Genomic DNA, 19,082 nt, shown 5'->3' with positions numbered 1-19,082 from the left:
ACTAAAGCAACAGAGGTCAGAATATGCTCCCCAGATGTGGGGAGGGCACCCTGGGAACCAACAGTCTGGAAACCTTGACCATCCAAGCCTCTAGCACTGGCTCTGGAGCACTGCCCTCCTCGGGCAGGGCTGAAACACACCAGCTCAGATCATACACTCCCAGTGAGAGAGGGAGATGGGCCAGAGTGGGAACAGGCCAGTCTGGGAAGGTGCACACTGGTTTGAGCTCAGGTGTTGCTGCCCAAAGTCAGGGGCCATCACAAGGGCACATCTAGGAGCATCATCATCCCAGACTAGCAACTGGACTTCCCTGGTCTGGAAGAAATCTTGGGGATGGAACAGCCAGGAAGAAGTTCAGCGCCTTTTCCAGGGAACTGGAGGAAAAGCAAAGTTGAAGCTGGCGTCTGTTGATGCCAAGCAGAGAGTAGGTAGTGCTGTTGCAGGCTGAGAGGGAAGCAGGCGGGCATAGAGATTTGGCCCCAGAAAATCACTTGGAGCTGTGCTGGCTCGAGCTGGTGGTCTGGGAGTAGCGGATATTGGTGTTGTCTCCTCTGCCAGGCTTGTAGCCACTGCCTCCAAAGGACGAGATGCCGCCGGAGTTGGAGCCAGTTCCACTCTGGCTCACGGAACTACTGCTTCCACTGCCGAGCCTGCTCCCACTGCTGCCACTCTGGTAGCCCCCAGCGCTGCCACCGCTCACACCACCATAGCTACTGCTGTCACCGCTTATGCCTCTGTTGCCACCACTGCTGCCTCTGCTGACGCTGCTGCTGCTGCTGCCTCTGTAGCCACCACTGCTGCCTCTGCTGGTGCTGGTGCTGCTGCTGCTGCCCCTGTAGCCACCACTGCTGCTGCCACTGAACCCTCCAAAGCCTCCACGGCTTCCGCCAGAGCTGCTGCTTGAGCTGGTGACATTGCTGACCACCGCTATAGGAGAACGGGAACTCTATTCAGGCTGGCGGGCTAGGTCTACACCCCAGCTCCACCCTGCTTGGCTGTGTGACTTAGAGAAAGATACCCAACTTTCTGAGTCCTCAGTTGGTAAACAAGAGTGAGCCTGGCACTTTGGCACCCTTTTTGAAGAACAAGAGTCAGCAGTATCCACAGAAATTTCTGGTTCTCCAGCCTAGGGAACTCTCTAAGACCCTAGGGGCTTTAGCTTTGGCCTGAGAGTTTGCCAGCTTACACCAGGGACAGAGTGTGTGGCCATGGCCTGAAACCCTAAATACCATTTCATGGTCTGGCCTCCTTGCATTGGTCAAGCTCTCTTTCCCAAAGGTCAATCAGGGAGAATGTTTCTAGTTCCTCTTTTTACAACCCAGGGGGAAGGGTTTTGAAGGGCTACTTACAAATGCACACAGCACTCTGACACTCTCCAGACATTCTAAAAAAGAAATGAGAGGTGTATTATTTCTTCGATAAGTTATTAGCTGAAGAGCTGAGGGTCTATTACTTTGGGAGCCACATTCTCCCATTTGCCTAACAAGGGGTCAAGTTCTCAGAGGAAGAAAGGCTATTCTAACTCTATTTCCTTGACCAGATCTCCCCAGAAAAGGGGGGATGCTTCAAAAGGATGAGATGTCCAGAAGCTACCTACCACACTCCTTCTCTCATCTTCTTTCTCTTAGTTCTCAAGATTATCTGTTGCAGGCAAATCCCACTTGATTAGCCCTCATCCTCACCTCTCCTCCTCTGCCGCGATGGTCTTCCCGTCTTAGCATGCCCTTCCCCTCCTCCTCCACCCAGTCCTGACTTTTTTATTTCTGACTTTTCTCTTCCAGGAAGCCTTCCCCAGTGAGCCCTCCTGGCATAGCGGTAGTGGTGGTGGTGATGGTTGTTCAAAGTGGGTAAAATGTGAGAGGAGCTGACACGCAATACATGATGAATTTGAAAATGTCCTGCCCACACTGCCCATCTTCCTAGGCCTCGTTCTTGTCCATGGAACAGGAAAGTTCACATATCCCACATCTTACCAGTGTGGGCACCACTGGCGTAAACCACTCCCTCCTCATCCCGCAACTCCCAATACATCTCGCCATCTTCATTCTCACTCATTTCTATAGAAACGCATAAGAAATCCCTACATTTTCTTCTCACACTTGAGTTCTGCTCCCTCCATCAGATTGGGAGCTGCATAAGGACAGGAGCTATGAACATGGTCTGCATGGAGCAGCAAGTCAGCAGAAATAGCTCTCGATTCTTGACACACCTTTGGCATTTGATATCCATTCATTAACCCCTTACCTGCCTTTTGATGTTATGTTATTTTTCCAGAGTATGCATTAGCCATCTCTGTATATGGACTCAGGCTTGGGTATGTGACTGAAGAACTGTCTATACTAAGCTGTCTAATATGGTAACCACTAGCCACATGAAGCTATTTAAATTTATTAAAATTAAATTAAATGTAAAACTCAGTTCCTCAGTTGCACTTGCCACATTTCAAGTTCTAGGTGGCTAATGGCTATTGTATCGGACAGCACAGATAGAGTACATTTTTGTCATCTCTGAAAGTTCCAGTGAACAGTACTATAATTTTTGTCACAACCGCAAAGCACTTTTTCTTGTACATGGCACATGGTAAGGCTCAATAGATGTATGTAATACAATATTGATGTTCATGGTAAATTGGAATGTTGGTTTATCTTGATGGACAAAAATAATGGGGCTTGAATCCTGAATGCTGTCATTCAGGAGATTCTTTATGCTTTGTCTAAATTGTCCTCCTCTTGTCATTTTACCCTCTTTCCTCATTATCAAAGTTTAGTCTAAAATTATATCCAGAGAATGCTGACCCCACAGCCCCTCACCTGCACTCCTCGCCCTCCAGCAGCTTGCGGTAGGTGGCAATCTCCACGTCCAGGGCCAGCTTGACATTCATCAGCTCCTGGTAGTCACGCAGCAGCCGGGCCAGATCATCCTTGGCCTTCTGTAGGGCAGCCTGCAGCTCTTGGAGCTTGGCATTGGCGTCCTTGAGGGCCATCTCCCCACGCTGCTCCGCGTCAGCAATGGACGCCTGAAGGTTGGCATTCTGGGGCAGAGGGAGGTAAGAAACCGATTAGCATCGTAACCAGGAAACAAACAGCTGATCTTTCCAGAGAGGAGAGCTCTTCTCCATCCAGCACCCCTCCCTTCCCTTTCTTAGAAATCCAATAGAGCATGCTTAGAAAAACAGAAGTTAGTTTTGCAAGTGGCTCATTCATTGTTGGTCCATCGAAATTAACTTATGTCTCATCAAGAAAAGGAACACTAATTAGCTGGTAAAGGTAGCAGTGATCTGGTAAGTGGTTCTTTTTTGTAAGACTGTTTAAAAACTCCCTTTCCTAATCACTTCATTCCAATGATACAAAGTAGCCATTAAGGTTATGCGAAACATGAGATACATAGCGAAACATGAGATAAATAGCTCACCCAGGGCCTATCCTGCTGAGAGCTCAGTGTTTAAGGCCACCCCTATAGTTGCAACATTTGCTAGGCAAACGAGAATAAGTAATCATCTCTGCATAGGGAGACTTCGAGAAGCTTAGCCTCCAGGAGGAATACCTGGGAGAACAAAGTGTCCCAGAGACTGTGCTATCCCACTTGTAACAGACACCACGGAACAACAGAGGAAGCATGAAGCAGAGACACGGCTGTTGCTTCTCCTTCTCCCTGGGACCTGGAAGACCTCCAGGATCTCTCCATGAAGCCCAGACCCACCTGCTTCTTGATGTTCTCGATCTCAGCCCGCAGTCTCTGGATCATCCTGTTGAGCTCCATGATCTCACTCTTTGTGCTCTTCAGGTCATCCCCATGCCTGCCAGCAGTGTTCTGTAGCTCCCCAAGCTGACAGAAGAGAAACCCATCAACATTGTTTTGCAAAGAGTGGGAACATTCCTGATGAAGGGCAGAAGAACCTAAAACCAGAGTGTGAGAATAAGGTGAGGGCTCCCACCTTGGTCTGGTACAAGGCTTCAGCTTCAGCCTTGCTCCTCTGGGCGATCTCCTCGTATTGGGCCTTGACCTCAGCAATGATGCTGTCCAGGTCCAGGGAGCGGTTGTTGTCCATGGAGAGGACCACAGACGTGTCGCTGACATGACTCTGCATCTGGGACAGCTCCTGTGGGGAACATGGATGGTCACCTTCACTATCTCCTGGCCTCAAGGAATGTTGGGAATTAAATCCGAGAATCTCCTATCAGCAGAAATACCCCAATGATGAAACTAAGAGTGAGGTAGAAAAATAAGCTTGCATTTCAGGACTGGCTACAGCCTAAAAGATGCCAGACAACAAAGCTAAAGGAAAAAAGGAAATACACAAATATAATCAGGTGTCGGCCTGAAAGTATCAGCCAGTGAGCGTCCTGTGTGGGTTTCCATGGGACTGCAGCAGGGAGGAGTACTCTAAAGGAGCTAGTCATGACACCGGTATAGGAGCAGGAGGGAAGGTATAGAGCATAATAGGAAAGTAAAGAGGATAGAGAGGGACCCTGGCCCTGTGGACCAGGTCCGTGCAGGCTTGCGGGAGCTAAATTAGATCTCCTGGGTGGGGTGGAGCGGAGCTCTGAGCCCTGTCACTGCTGTCGTGAGTGTTCAGCCACTTGACTGTCCCCTAAAGTTGCACTTCAGAAGCATGTTTGGGGAGACGCAGACAGAAAGGCTCTGGAGCTTGGCAAACAAAGGAATCACCATCTCATAAAGAGTCCTCAGGAAGTTGAGTTCGTCGGTCAGGCTGTCCACCTTGGCCTGAAGCTCTACCTTGTTCATGTAGGCTGCATCCACGTCCTGTGGGGATAAGGGAGGAGGCAGTCAGAAACCCAAAAGAATGACCCTCTGCTCCCCTGCAAACCACACCTCTTTCTTAAATCTTCCTCTGTCCTCTTTGTCCCTCCTTCTAATTGTGACTTCTCACCTTCCCTTTTAAAAGAAAGAAAAAATGTTTTTCTTCTTTCTGTTAATTGCTTTGACCAATCTAATCCTAATGCTGTAAGAAACTATAAAACATAGTAGCCAGGCATGGAATAAGGGTAGAAAAAGCACATTTACCTAATACATGATTTTAGTTATATAGCACCAAAAATCCAGCCTCCTGAATAGAAATGAAGGTATTCTTCTCACTGCTTCATCTTTATGATAACTAGTTGAAACGAATTACAAGTATTTATGAATTGTTATTATTAATAACATTCAGGTTCATTTTTAGGCTGAAAACCCTGATTAATACTTTAAGAAAAGTTTTTCATTAATAGTTGACATTAATAGTTACTAATCAGTTCATCAGTCACCTTGTAAGATGTCTTCCCTACCAGCAATGTACTTACTCAGAGCAGCTATCCTCATCGAACACCTCATTTCCCTGTACACAGCATAGGGTCACTGTGCCCAGAGCTGACTCTGCTCTCTCTCCATGGCAGCAGTCCCCAGAGCCTTCACCTGCCTGTCCCAGCTCACTTACCTTCTTGAGTCCCACAAACTCATTCTCTGCCGCAGTGCGTTTGTTGATCTCATCTTCATACCTGAGACAGAAAAGAGGCACACATTTGGACAGTGATATTTCAGAAGTTAAAAAAAAAAAAATGAGACTCTCAAGGACTTATACAGAATCTCCTCTCCTCACTCAGAGACAGGACCTGTGCTCAGAAATTTCTCACACTCAGTTTAATGCCATCTTGAATTTCTTAATAATTTTTAACAAGAGTCATGCATTTTCGCTTTGCACTGAACCCCAAAAAGTATATAGCCAGTTCTGCCTAGAGGCCTTTCAGAGCTCAGGCTACTTCCTCACTCTTCTCCCTCTAAGTCTCAGTGGCAGGCTGAGGTATGGGCAGTCAGGGTTGGGGGAAGCTCCAAGGAACCAGACCACTAGCCTGGCTGACAGACATCACAAAGCACACTGTGGATGAGAGGCCCAGAGAGATATTTGCTCAGAGCCACGGTTTCTGTTTCTCCTTTCATTAATTAGAGTTGCTTCTTGTAGAAATTTGGCATAAGAGTGAACTCACGTCCTCTGAAGGCATCAAGGTTATGAGCTTTGTGCCTGTGAATGACTAAAATCTCCCACCAAGAGTTTCGATTTCATGAAGATTGAAGACCAGAATGATTCTGGGAGAAAACAGGTTTTAGGCAATGGGAATTTGAGTTGCCACTGGATTCCCAGAGCTTAGCAAGGAGCCTGCCACATATGGGTGCCCACAAGGTTTGTGCAGTTTAGTTGGAATGGGGCCTCCCCAGAGCATGCGTGCCCACTGCCAGTGGGTCCTGACCTTTGAGGATGTCTGGAGCTCCCTTCCACCTTGAGAGGCCCTGTTTACCTCTCATAGACCTCAGACGGTGTCCACTACAGCCCCAAACATGCAGGAGAAGGTTGACTGAAGCTGCAGAAATGGGATTGGACTAAGTACACACAGAGTGCTGTACAAAGTGGGGCCTGGACCATCTTCCTGGAATCCCCAGGAGATCTGGGGCACTCAGAGTCCTAGGAGCTGCCCCACACCCATTGATTCAAAAATGAATAGGACTGGAGCACAGGAATGTGCATTTTTGACAAATTTCAAAGGGAATTCTTATGTATAGTAAAGGCTTCATCCTAAAAGGCTTCAAACTCTGGTGGGCCTTCTTATTCGTCTGGGCTGGTGTAGGAGGGAGCCTGCTTGGACACTGAAAAATACATCTTAATCAACCAGCTAGAAGTCTCAGTCCCCACCTTCTCCCTGCCTTCTGCTTGCTCATGCTTCCCTGATAAATCTATCTAGGAGTATTGACTGAAGGTGTAGTTGGGAACAGTTAAAATCCCAAATTGGGGCCACGCCTCCCTGCTAATCCCCCAGAAAGTGAAAACTCCTCAGTAAGAGCCCTCACTTCTTTTTGAAGTCTTCTACCAGGCCCTGCATGTTCTTCAGCTCTCCTTCCAGGTTCCCTCTCTCCCCCACAGCCAAATCCAGCTGCCTGCGCAGGAAGCTGATGTAGGATTCAAAGAAAGGCTCCAGGTTGTTGGAGCCTGAGCCGGAGCCCGTGGTGTGCTGCTGGAGCAGATTCCACTTGGTTTCCAAGACCTTGTTCTGCTGTTCCAGGAACCGCACCTGGCAGGGGAAGGAAGAAAAGGGGGTCAGCCTCTTGAATTGAGCAGGTGGGGCCACCCATCCCAAAGGGTAGAAATGTGGGACATGAACCCAGTTTTTCAAACTGCAATAACCTCTGGGGGTTTTGTTGTTGCTGTTTTGTTTGTTTGCTTTTTGGAATTTTGGAAGTTTGAGGATTTAGAAAAGGGAGAGCTAGAATACGATAAGTGCTTACTCTATATCAATTTTTGCATATTCTGTCATTTAATCCTCACAATCACCTGTAAAGGAGGCGTTATTATCCTCATTTTGTAGATAAAGAAACTGAGGCTCAAATAGCTTAATTAAGTGCCCAAAGTGATGTGGCTACTAAGTGACAAACCTAAGAGCCAAACCACACACTACCCTAGTCTATTGGGATCTTTAGAATAAAACTAAAGGAGGGCAGCATAAACAAAGTTATTTATCGTGGTTTTTTAAGTGAAAACTTGTTCGCCTCTGTACAGGCAGTAAAAACAGTCAAGGAGATCTAACTTTCCCGATGTTGTTTCACATTTTCCTTAGCTGTTTCCCTTCTCAGTTATCGACTTACAGCTGACTAAGGCTCAACTTGCCATCCCAGGCTCACATTCAGACCCAGCACACCCTCTCCTGTCCCAGCATGGACCACTCGATTTAACAGCGGCTGAAGCACAGCACCATTCGGAAGGTTAAGTCAGTTGCCAACACTCATTGAGAGGCAGTCCCAAGATGTCTACTAGTGCGAGTTTGTTTACCAGCTAGTTTAGATTATCAAGCAATTGTTTTTCAAGAGCAAGTCAACATTAGCTGAAACAATTTTTATAACCAATGCCCTACTCTCAAAAAGAGCTAAGAGCATGTTTGGACCCTCGCCTCATTTTCTGTCCTCCCATCCCTGGAAGGAAATCTGAACCCAGAATCCTTTCCCCATTTCACAGCTGGAAAAACAGGGCCCAAAGAGCAAGAGAGGAATGCTCACTATCCTGTAAGAACCAAGGCAGAACCAGAACAAGAAGCCACACCCCTGTCTCTAAGCCTGGCAGATCACACTGGCATCTTTCTATACCAACCCCCTGAGTGGTCCAAACCCCCACAACACCTCCAGACTGTGTTTGCCCTCACCTTGTCGATAAAGGAGGCGAACTTGTTGTTGAGGGTCTTGATCTGCTCCCGCTCCTGGGCCTTGACCTGCCCAATCTGGGGGTCGATCTCCACATTGAGGGGCTGCAGGAGGCTCTGGTTGACAGTCACCTCCTGGATTCCCCCAGGAAAGCCACCAGGCCCAAAGCCTCCAGGCCCACCAAAGCCACCTAGCCCTCCAAAGCCACCAACTCCACCAAAGCCACCAGCCCCTCCAAAGCCACCAGCCCCTCCAAAGCCACCTCCAATTCCTCTGCTACCACCAAAGCCACTACCAAAACCACCTCCATAGCCACTTGCAAAGCCACTGCCACAGCTGCTACGCCCTCCCCCAAAACCACCAGCCCGGGAGCCACCAGCCACACTGATGGAGATGCTCTTGTTGCCACCAAGGTTATAGAGGCTGCGACTGCCAAAGCCACTTGCTCCGCTCCGGAACCCACAGGCCCCTCCACCCGCTCCCCCAGAGCGGGCCACGCAGCTCGTTCTGCTGCTGCCAGAGACGACAGCAGAGCGGCCAGAGAAGCCCTGGCTCCCGCCACTGAAGGATTTCTTGCAGACTTGTCTGTTCATGGTGAAAGAGCTTGGGGTTGAGCTAGCAAATCACTTAGCAGGAGCTGAGAAGGATGAAGGCAGAGGATGAGGACAACAGAGGAGACTGGCCTTTATATACCAAAGAGTTTAGCTTGGCAAAAGGAGAAGCCAGCAATTAGCTGAGAGTCATCTTGGGTTTGGTTTGCCTCCCAGGCAATAAGTTATTTCTACGTTCCCAACACACCTCAGAAATAATCCTCTGGACCAAAATGACTTTGCTTTCTTAGCTTAATCACCCAAACTTGCCTTAGTTGACAAAAGACTGGAGCTCTCCTCCCTCCCTTTGTATGATTTCCTCAAGGGTCTTAGGGAACTCAAACAATATCTGATCCAGCAGGATGATTGGGTTTTAACACCAGGGAATTAGGAGCCACTGATCTCCATGACACAGGGGTGAGGACCAGGCAACCTCTTCCAGGTGGGCTGGGTCATTTCCTGCAGTGCCAGAGTGCCAAGGCCCAGTGACTTGTCATCTATGCCATCTCTTCAGAGAAGTATCCAGAGGAGGACTCGGGGTTGGGTGAGGGGAGATGAGAGGTGCACTGTCCCCACAAGGCGCACTCGGGCACCACCTCAGCCAAAGACATCCATGTAAGCCAGCCTGCCATTTGAGCTGAAAAATATTGCCCATAGGAAACAAAATTGGAGATAAAGTGTCTGACCCATGGGAAAAGTGAGGATCATATATGAAGCAAACGAGTATGAGGCTTGGGAAGAAGTGGACGTGGGCAAAGAGGGGTCTCTGACCAAGCCCCTCCACCACCATCCTAGACCAACAGCAGGGGATTTCTGGATCCAAAGCAACAGTGGACAGAATGTAGGCATCCTCCAGTCGATGAAGTCAGCTCAGAGAGCCCCTTCATGTTAAAAGGAGAGTATGTGCTGTATCAGATCTGGTGGCCTTAGGATCTCCTATCCCCTTCACCGTCTGGTCTGAGTTAAAGACCCCTATCTGTTTTCCCATCATATCCTGTACTTTTCCCACAATGGTCATGACATAATATATATACGTCTGTTTTTTTGTCTGTATCCTTCTAGGCCCTGAGCTCTTCAAAGGAAGGGATTGAGTCCCCAGTCTTTTGTCGGCTCAGGCGAGACTCATTCTGAATCTCCAGCTTCTTTCATAGGGTCAGCACAACACAAACATGTGTTAACTTGGCTGATGACCAGTGTCTAAGAATATGAATATCTAGACTCAAGTCCCACCCCAGTCTTATGGAATGAAAATCTTCAGAGGAAAGATTTGAGAATCTACATTATTAACAGGCCCTCCATGTAATTCTTAGGACCAGGGATTTGGGGAAGCCCTAGTCTAATATAGACTAAAGGCATCCCAGCTGGGGTGGGTAGTGGGGGAATGAAGGACCCTTGGTGGTGGAGTGGGTACATTGATGTTATTTCTCTGACATCCAACAGCTCAACTGTCCTAAACCCCATGCCAACCCACCTCCACACCCAACCGCAGGGCGAGAGACATCTTTCAAATTGTTATCTACATATGGGATTTCACGAGATATGACAGAAGTAGGAGAAAGTGATTCTAGACTCCCCCTAGAAATAGGTGATTGGTATATCTCCAGAATTCCTGTCAAATTAGCAAGCACTCTGTCTTCCTGGGATGGTTTCCAGACAAGGCAGTCTGGGGCAGAGGATTGGTCTAAAAGACCCTGAAGAACCTCAAATCGAGCAATTTTAAGTGCTCTGCAGCTAATTTTCAATTCTTTACTCTAGTTTGTCTAGAGCCAGACTACCTGGTTAGAATCCCAGCTCCACTACTCACTAGTTCTTTGATCTTGGACAAGTTATTTAACTTTCATGTGTCTTGATTTCCTCAACTATAAAATGAGGATGATAATAGCAGGTACCTCACAGCATTGTTGTTAGTATTAAACAAGTAAATAAATATAAAATGCTCATTACAATGTTTGACACATAGTAAGCACTGCCCATTTAGCAATTGCTAGTACTCTATTTCAGGACATGGAGGAAGGGAATTGCTTATGTTTTACCTTGGCTGTTCTCAAGAAAACTTTACACCCCTGAAAATTACAAAATGCCACAAGAAAGTAAGGTGATTGTGTTCTAACAGAAAGCTTGTCATGGTGGACTTCAGAAGACCTGGTTTCAAATCCTCATCTACCTCTCACTGTGTGGTGATCCTGGACAAGGTACTTGACTTCTTCCTGCCTCTTTTTCCTTATTTGTAAAATGATGATTCCATCCTACTTACAGGATTGTTTTGATATTTAAATACTGTCCAGCAACAAATGTTTGGATTGTTAAATCGACATTATACATTTAGACAATCCAAGAAGATTCTTTGTTGGATTTTCTTTGGACATTTATTCTACCCATTAATTGAATGTCAGTCCCCCTTGGTAAGTTGTTTATTCATATTCTCTAAAATTCCTTTAAAAGCAGAAGATCAAATGCCCTCCCTGGGAAGAAAGCTGAGCTAGACTCACCTGAAGTCCCAGGTGAGAGCCCAAAGCAAACAAGAACAGACATTAGTGCTCCGATGCCCTTCCCCTCCCTTGGCTCCAGGGCTGAGGCAGCCGTGGCAGCCTCTTCAATGTGGCTCACCTCTGCCACCCTGGCATATGCTGGAGAATAGGGATGGAGAAAGGTGATGAGCAGATCACAAAAGCATGGGTTTGGGTTGGGTCTCTCTAATCCATGAGTCTGCCAAAGCATCACCTTATTTATCCGGTTGGGGTTGTTTACTCAGCAGTTGACTGAAGCTACTGGAGATATCCCGAGTTAGCATCCTTGGCAATATTTTTGTTATTCACTGCAGGATCTTTTAGAGCAGTGGCGTCTAAATGGGCCGCCTGCTGCCAACGGTCTGAGTTCTAGTCATTTGCCTGCCAGAACATTCTGTGTGAAGGTTGCCAAGTGGCTGAGCACTCTGGATCCTTATATCTGCACCTATAAAATAAGGGGAATTGTCACCAAGCAGAGTTATTCCCTCAAATGAAATTATTATCTGGCATTCATTGAAATGAGAATGCTTAAGAGTGACCTGTGATAGAATTGTGAGTGGAGGAATCATGAGACAGTAGTCATTACCTATAAGTCAAAGTGAGCAGACCTACCTTCGTACCAGGAGCTGAGGATGAGGGGCGGTAGTTATATGCCCCTTCATGTGTGTAGATTCACAGATACAGTTTTCAAGATCATCAATTTGTTCTCCCCCCTCACACACACACAAAAAAAATTGAACAGTAATTCGAGATATGCTGCCCCTGGACAGATCATTGCCATTGTTTTCTCCTTTTTACCATGTTAAAATAAAAATTTATCACTACTGAAATAACTTTATTTAATGAACGAAGAGTAAAATTATATTACCATGTAGAGCTAGCTAGCTCCCTTTATAGCTAAAGCTTGATTAAAAAGTAAACATCTAAATACAGCTAAATCCTTTAGTTACTAAAGGATTTACTAACTAAAAGATTTAGCTGTTAGGCAACACAATTTATTTTAATTCTGGACTTATCTCCAGACTTAATTAAAATACTCTTCAACTCACCCCCTTAATCCTTATCTGGTACTACATTGTCTCCCAGAGGGTGGCTAGGGCAAAATTTCATCTCCTAAGATAACTGATAAAAAGGTTCTGTGGTCAAATAAATTTGTGAAATGAAAATTTTATAGCTTTCTCTTAGGGTTTTAATAAAGCTCATTTACATATTAAAAGCCCTGAGAAATCCTATAGAAAAGAAACATTTACTTTTACTTAATTAGAGCTTCCCAAACAAACTTAAAAACAAAACTTTTCTCTCTTAATCCTTGTTAACATGCTGTTGAATATACTTAGAGAAACATAGTTCAACTACTCATCCAGAATGGAAAAGAATGTATAGATAGGGCAGTCAGGGGGGTAAGGCATATAATGTCAAGGAGATTTGCCTCATTCCTGGAGAGAAAACACTTGCTCAAAGTGAGACAGAGGAAGCTGAGAGCATTCTTAGTGCAGGTCGATGAAGCAGGAGAAGCTCTTTGAGAAAATAGAGAAGATCCCTAGGGACCAAATTCTCCCTTCAATGTATATTTCTCACCAGCCACGGATCCAAAAGCTATTACTCTTCCCTCAGAAAGCACCATGGAAAAGGGACCTTATCCTTTTTCATTGGCATGCTAGATTATCTGGAGTTCCAATGACAGCACCTCCTCCTCTTTGCAGCTTTGAGGAGTGTATAACATGGAGGCCTTGGAGTTAAGCGAGTTATACCCTCAGACTTCAGTTTTCTGGTCTGTAAATTGGAGTAGCATAGCTTCTTATCAGGTTGCAATGAAGACTACAGGAGGTAGTATTAGAAAGCCCTCATACAGGGCATGTACTCAGAATTTGGCAGCCCTTGTGATGATGATGATAATGATGATGATGAGCAGGAAGACGAGGAGGAGGAGGAGAAGGAAGATGCTGATGATCTTGATGTAGGAAGCCCTCCAGGAAGTTATCAATTCGGAGGCTGAAGAAGAGAGTGGAGTTCTAAGGATAGCCCAGGTTAGGGTCAATGAAATATTAAAGTCTGATTTTTGCTTAAAATTACAAGGAATCTGCATGTGAATTGCAAGTTACATAAAAGCCATTCTGCTGTTTCCCACTCTGAGGTTCATCAGCAATGTGATCCATCAATCAATAAATATTTCTTGAGCTGCCATAAATTTCCCAGAATTATGAGGACTATGATTTAGTGAAAATAATGTTTTTTTCCAAGTCTTTACTCCTATCACCTGTCTGTGAAAAAATATATAAAAATGGTTAAGGTTGACTGAGTGCCTGCCATATACCAGGTAGTAAATTAGGCTGTTTACAAATCTTGTTGCAGAAAAGTTGCAAAAAACAGCTCAGACCAGCAAGAAATCAAACAGCACCTAAAGGTTTGGAGTAACTCAGTTTTATTACACTGGCGGTTCTAGAAGAGTTAGTGCTCTGAAAATCTAGGTGCAAAGCTTAGGGAAAATTTCCCTTTTATACCCGCTTTGTTACAGTTGGTGTGGGCTGATTTACAGACTCCAGAAATTGCTATGGTTTGCGGGCAGGTACAGATTATAGGATTTCCTATATAACAAGCACTAAAGCAATACATCTTTAGGGGAGAGTGAGTTCTCAGTTGCTCCGCCACCCCTCCCCCGCCCCCCCCATCTCTGGCCTTGCAGCAAGCATGTTTACAGAAGCAGTAAAAAGAACTGATTAGAAATGTTGGCCAATTAAGTGGGAAATTCCTCTTCAGTATCATTTCTGATTGTCATAAAAATTGTGCAAACTCGGAATTTTCATTTCCATTTTACAGATAAGGACAGGAGCTTAGGTTAATTAACTTGTCCCAAGCCAATTAGCTGACTGAGCTAGGATTTTAATCAGACCTTCCAACTCCAAAGCCTGTCGTAAATTCATGGATGGTTTTTATCTATGTGGACTTTGGCAAGTCAATATACACCATCCCAGAGTGAAGAGTCCACTTTGACATTTAAAGAGCCCACTCATAGAATGTAATGGACAGCAAGCTGTGCCTCGAAGCATCAACTTGCGTTAACGAAAATAATTTTAAACTTACTAATTTCTCTTTGGCATCAGAGAAACACCCATCATTATCAATGTATTTCCCCCAATCAGTCTCTCTGACTTCTCTGCGGGATATTTGAATTCTCCAGAGTTGACCATGGGCCCACCCACCCGCACAGAGCCTCAGCAGGAAAAACCTCTCCTGCTAATAGGGGAACATCAGGTTTGGTTTCTGGTTCCTCAAGACTCTAGAGAGTTGTTAGCACCACGTGCCAGAGCTGGTACAAGAGAGGACATCCAGGAGGCCAAGAAGTCAGCCAGCCTCGTTCAGCGGCATAGCACAGTGGTTATGAGTGCAGGCTTTGGATTTGAGGCCCAGATCTGCCACTGCCATTGCTGACACCAGGCATGTTAGCCTGCCTCTAAGCCTCAATTCCTTATCTAGAAAATGAGGATAATTATTACCTGCCTCCAAAAATAGCTGTGGGGATTATATGAAATGGCATGTACAAAATGCCTACTGTATGAACCGAAAAATTAGTTGTTTAATGGTTTTGTTTCTGTTAAGTATTTAACATGTTACCAATTTAATATGTTAAATTGGACAGCAATTGCATTTAGGAGTCTCCCCTACTCTTTTCAAGCATCTCATTAGCTCAGTGACACTCACAGCGCCTACTATGTGCCGGGCACTGTGCTGGGCATTAAGAAGCACAAAGATGAAGAAGGCATATCCATCCCTTCGAGCAACTTCCATTCTAGTGTGGAGAACAGACACTGAAACTAGTCATTTTGATATACTATGGTGAGTGATATGGGAGTTTAAAGAGTGATGGGAACGCAAAGAGACCTTCAGGGCCGCACAGAAAGTCCAGGAAAGCTTATGGGAAGCAGCGCCTGACTGATCTTCAATGAGAAGTCAGGGCTAATCAAGTAATTGAAGGTAGAATGAGTATTCTTGGCCCAGGGGACAGATTCTCAAAGGCACAGAGGCATCAAATAGCCAGGTTTATACGAGAACCACAAGCACCTCACAGGCTACTGGCACAGGTTTTGAAAGTACCCACATCAAGCCATACTGTTTACCTGGCTTGTTTCCTATGTCTTTGTCCAGAATAAAAGGACATTTCTATTTCAAAACAAACAAAACTCTAAAAATGTATATTTCCCTCACATTCAAAATGGTTTCTGTTCAGCTCAGCCACAACCAATATCACAATCAAGGGGCCTTTCCTAAGGAGAGAGGTGAATGAAATGACCTCTAGCTTGATGCAAGTTTTCCCAACAGCAACTCTATGGATGTTTGAGCCTGGAGAATTCTTTGGGGTCTATTCTGAGCATCATAAGATGTTTAATAGCAACCAGGCCTCTACCCTCTAGATGCCAGTAGCACTCTTCCAGTTGTAACAGCCAAAAAAGGTCACCAGACTTTGCCATATGTTCCCAAGTGGGAGGGAATTTGTCCCACTGAGAGTCACTGATTTATTGCCATCTAGAACCACCTTTTCCTGCCTCCGTCTTCTCCAAGAGTTAACGAAGTCGTCGCCATTTAGTGATGTCACCATGGATTCCAAAGGTACCAGATCACTCCCACCATATCTCCATCAGTGATTTCATAGAAGAACCAACTCGCCTTCAGCCTTCAGCCTGGGCTGAAAATGTTGGTGGGTGGTTCACTTGATTTTAGGCACAACGGAGGTGTGTATTGTACAGTCTGCTGCCAGAGGGACTTGTGAGGGATATAGATAGAATACATAAAGAAGTATTTTTAGAACTTAAGTGAGTTTTTCTCCATCATCCCAGTACTGTTGCAAGGTGTCCACATTTCTGGTCTTGGCTGCAGAGAGAGAATGTACCTGGGTTAATGCGATAAGGAGGCAGAGAGAAAAGGCAGCCCAAATCCCAAAAGATGAGATATCTGATGATTGGCTAACAAAAATCCCATCCCACTCTGTACAAGACAGAGAAAGGTCACATAGAGATTTACCTACAAATACCCAAAACTTCATATGCAAAACTTGATCATCAGCAGTCACATCTGGATTATCAACCAGCACATTCTTGTAAGAAACAATCCCCGATTTCCTTGACTGAACCTTTTGTGGCTGTGTCGCCATCACTGTTGATACTTGCTCTAGCCTGTAATGTAGCCTGCATCCTAGAAGGAGATAGAAGAGAATAACGTGAAATCTTAAAACAACTCTAGGTCTCCTTAACATCAAAGGATGTCTGAGCCAGTGAGTCAACAAGCTCGTAGAACAGGAAGATGCTGTTTTGAGCTTTCTTTCCAGTGTGTGTGTGTTTGGGGGGGAGATAAGGGGCCAGGTCAAGAAAGGAATAGGCAGAGAAAAATGAATGGTGGTAAGAGTAAGGAGGGGGGATAGAAGTTGGGTCCTCTATGTCATCACAGGAGGATGTACCACTCCACACTCAAGGAAGAGAGATGCGGAACAAAGCAGAGAGAGCAAAAGAAATACTCAAACATTGACCAGTGGCTCCAAATCCCAGTTTAGAACCCAGACATACAAGTCAGCATTAGTCAACAGTCTCTGTGAGATCACCCTGTGGGCAAAAAAAAAAAAAAGAAAAAGAAAAAAATGCCTTAGAGGATTGGACAAGAATGGACAGCACAGCACCAAGTGGCTCTCTACTCAAAGAATGAAAAGTCTAGTCAAGTACAAGAAAGCAAACCCAAGCCCAGTGACTAAAGAGCACTTGAAAAGTCAACATACAAAGAAATTCTGTAAACTCCAAGGGGAAAGGAAGAGAAAGAGCACTCAGAATCAGGTAAAGTTCCCTAGAGGTGTTTCAGCCTGGATTAGAAATAGTTAGGGCTGGGCTGAGACTATCCAGCTAAACATAGAAATATCTCCTTCAGTCTCAGGTCCTGGCTAATACCACTGGCTACTCTCTCATTTAAGAAGCTGCATGGATTCCCCCAGCCACTGGAGGGCTACTTAGGTAGTAGGGGTCTCCTATAAACTTCCACAGGATGAACAGCCAGTTACACTACAGAGAGGAACAGCAAAAGCAAGAGATCACTGTCCAAATGTGAGCCTTGAGACCAATGGACAGTGTCCCAAGGAAGACTAGACCTGTTCTGGGCTTCCCCTGGAGCCCATTTAGAAACACCTGACCTCTTAGATGGAGATATTCTGGAAAACCTGGGCCAGGCTTACTGCCTAGCTAATTGTCCTCCTCTTCCAAACTCTAAGTGTTGGGCTTCCTTGGAGCTCAGCCTGGGCCCTCTTCTCTTCCCAGCCTCTGGGAGAACCTATCAGTTCCATGGCTTTAGGAACCACCCTAACCACCATTATGCTGATGATGTCCAAATGTGATGTCCGGCCCTGACTCGCCTCCCTTCTGAATCCACCTTCATATCTCTGACTGTAGCCTGCATATTTCCACTCAGCTATCTCTTGACCAGCTCAAACTTACCTAAAGCAAAGTCCTGACATTCCTCCTCAGATTTATCCCACCCTCTTGCTGGAAAACTGGGCATCCTGATTGAATATTCCATGTCTGTTGTGGAGACAGTTTGGAAGAAGAGTCGGCGTCTAGAAATGCTTAACTAACATGGATAAGGGAGAGGAGGAATGGCAATGCTAGCATCCCCCACCCCTGTCTCCATGGCTTTTTATTAAGTTTCACTACAATGCTGGCTTTGTAAGTTATTAATAGTTACTATCAGGTTAGTAAATACAAGCTACAGCCAATTCCCAGATTCAGCCTCCAAGCCACCACCATGTTCTCAGCTATTTCTTCTTAAGTATCTTTTTTCTTATCCTCTAAAGTATCGTTTTCTAGTCTTGGAAGTCTCAGAATCGGTCAGGCATGTGCACCCTCCCTGCAATGTGTCCTTGTGTGCAAGTCCACAGATCTGGTTTCTTTTCTTCACACACTTCTCACGAATTGGTGTTCTTTTTGTTGTTGTTGTTGTTGGGCTCCCTCACTAAAACAAGAGCAGGAGGCGTTGCCCACTGATGCGTTTCCAACATGTAGCCCAGTGTCAGAGGGTAAATACTTAATGAACATTGGTTGAAGGAAGGATTTCAATAATAACGACTTCGTCCAGGATGAAGCAGCTGTCCCATAACTGGCCTGGCACATTCCCATAGGGCCAATCCTCTGAGCTGGGGCAGGCATTGAGTCTCCCCATCTATCTCTCCTTGAACCCAGAGGGATACCAGCCAGGAAAGACATCTTCCTGCCCCAAAATGAGGCAAATAACTGCTAAATCCCATCTCTTTCATAAAGCCATCCTAGGAAATCAGCGTGGAAATGGCACTGTACTCCTTTGCCAAGTGTAGACAGGGGGATTTCCACATGGATCTCTTCAAGCCCCAGTTGCTGGTTTCCTTTGTTTCTTTTTAACTGTCGTTTTCCTTCTCTGAAATAGATTCAGCTTTGGCCTAAGATGGATACACTGCTTCCCTGGCTTTACCTGGCTAAACATTTCTACTCCATCGCCTGTGTGTTCTGAGTGTCCCCTCGCATGTGCCAGGAGGGCAGCAATAGAGCCTCAGAAACAGTGTGAGGAGGTAGAAGGAGCTTGGGTCTACCTCTGGCTCGCACTGTCAGGTATTCTATGATCTTAATACTATCCTAAGCAAGCCACTCCACTTTCAGAGCATCAGTCTTCTCATTTCAAAATGAAGTTCTTGGACTCCTTGCCCGTGAGTCCTTTCCAGACACGACAGTCCAGACAGCACTCACTCCACACGGCTAACTGGGGACTTCCTGGTGCAGAGAAGACACCGGGAGCTTCCATGGCTGGC

General features: G+C 45.7%; 1 protein-coding gene across 1 annotated transcript; it reads right to left on the bottom strand.

The window, feature by feature from the left end:
- Positions 1-8,771, bottom strand: LOC107509791 (keratin, type II cytoskeletal 2 oral). Its single transcript, XM_016142585.2, has 9 exons — positions 8,181-8,771; positions 6,838-7,058; positions 5,435-5,495; positions 4,669-4,764; positions 3,935-4,099; positions 3,700-3,825; positions 2,811-3,031; positions 1,350-1,384; positions 1-927 (listed from the first exon to the last, which is right to left on the bottom strand). The coding sequence occupies exons 1-9, from the start codon at positions 8,769-8,771 to the stop codon at positions 488-490; spliced, it is 1,956 nt and encodes a 651-aa protein (XP_015998071.2). The 3' UTR covers positions 1-487.
- Positions 8,772-19,082: the final 10,311 nt, after the last annotated feature.

The sequence above is a fragment of the Rousettus aegyptiacus genome, unplaced genomic scaffold (assembly GCF_014176215.1).
Source record: "Rousettus aegyptiacus isolate mRouAeg1 unplaced genomic scaffold, mRouAeg1.p scaffold_m13_p_2, whole genome shotgun sequence".
In the NCBI taxonomy this organism is placed as follows: domain Eukaryota; kingdom Metazoa; phylum Chordata; class Mammalia; order Chiroptera; family Pteropodidae; genus Rousettus; species Rousettus aegyptiacus.
The sequence above is the reverse complement of the archived record's forward strand: the minus strand, read 5'-3'. Positions and strand labels throughout refer to the sequence as shown.

Coding starts and splice junctions, on each gene's coding strand:
- LOC107509791 (XM_016142585.2), bottom strand. CDS start 8,771: ATGAACAGACAAGTCTGCAAGAAATCCTTCAGTGGCGGGAGCCAGGGC. Junction 5,496..6,837: donor GTAGAAGACTTCAAAAAGAA/GTGAGGGCTCTT, acceptor TTTCTGTCTCAG/GTATGAAGATGAGATCAACA. Junction 928..1,349: donor TCAGAGTGCTGTGTGCATTT/GTAAGTAGCCCT, acceptor GTTCTCCTATAG/CGGTGGTCAGCAATGTCACC.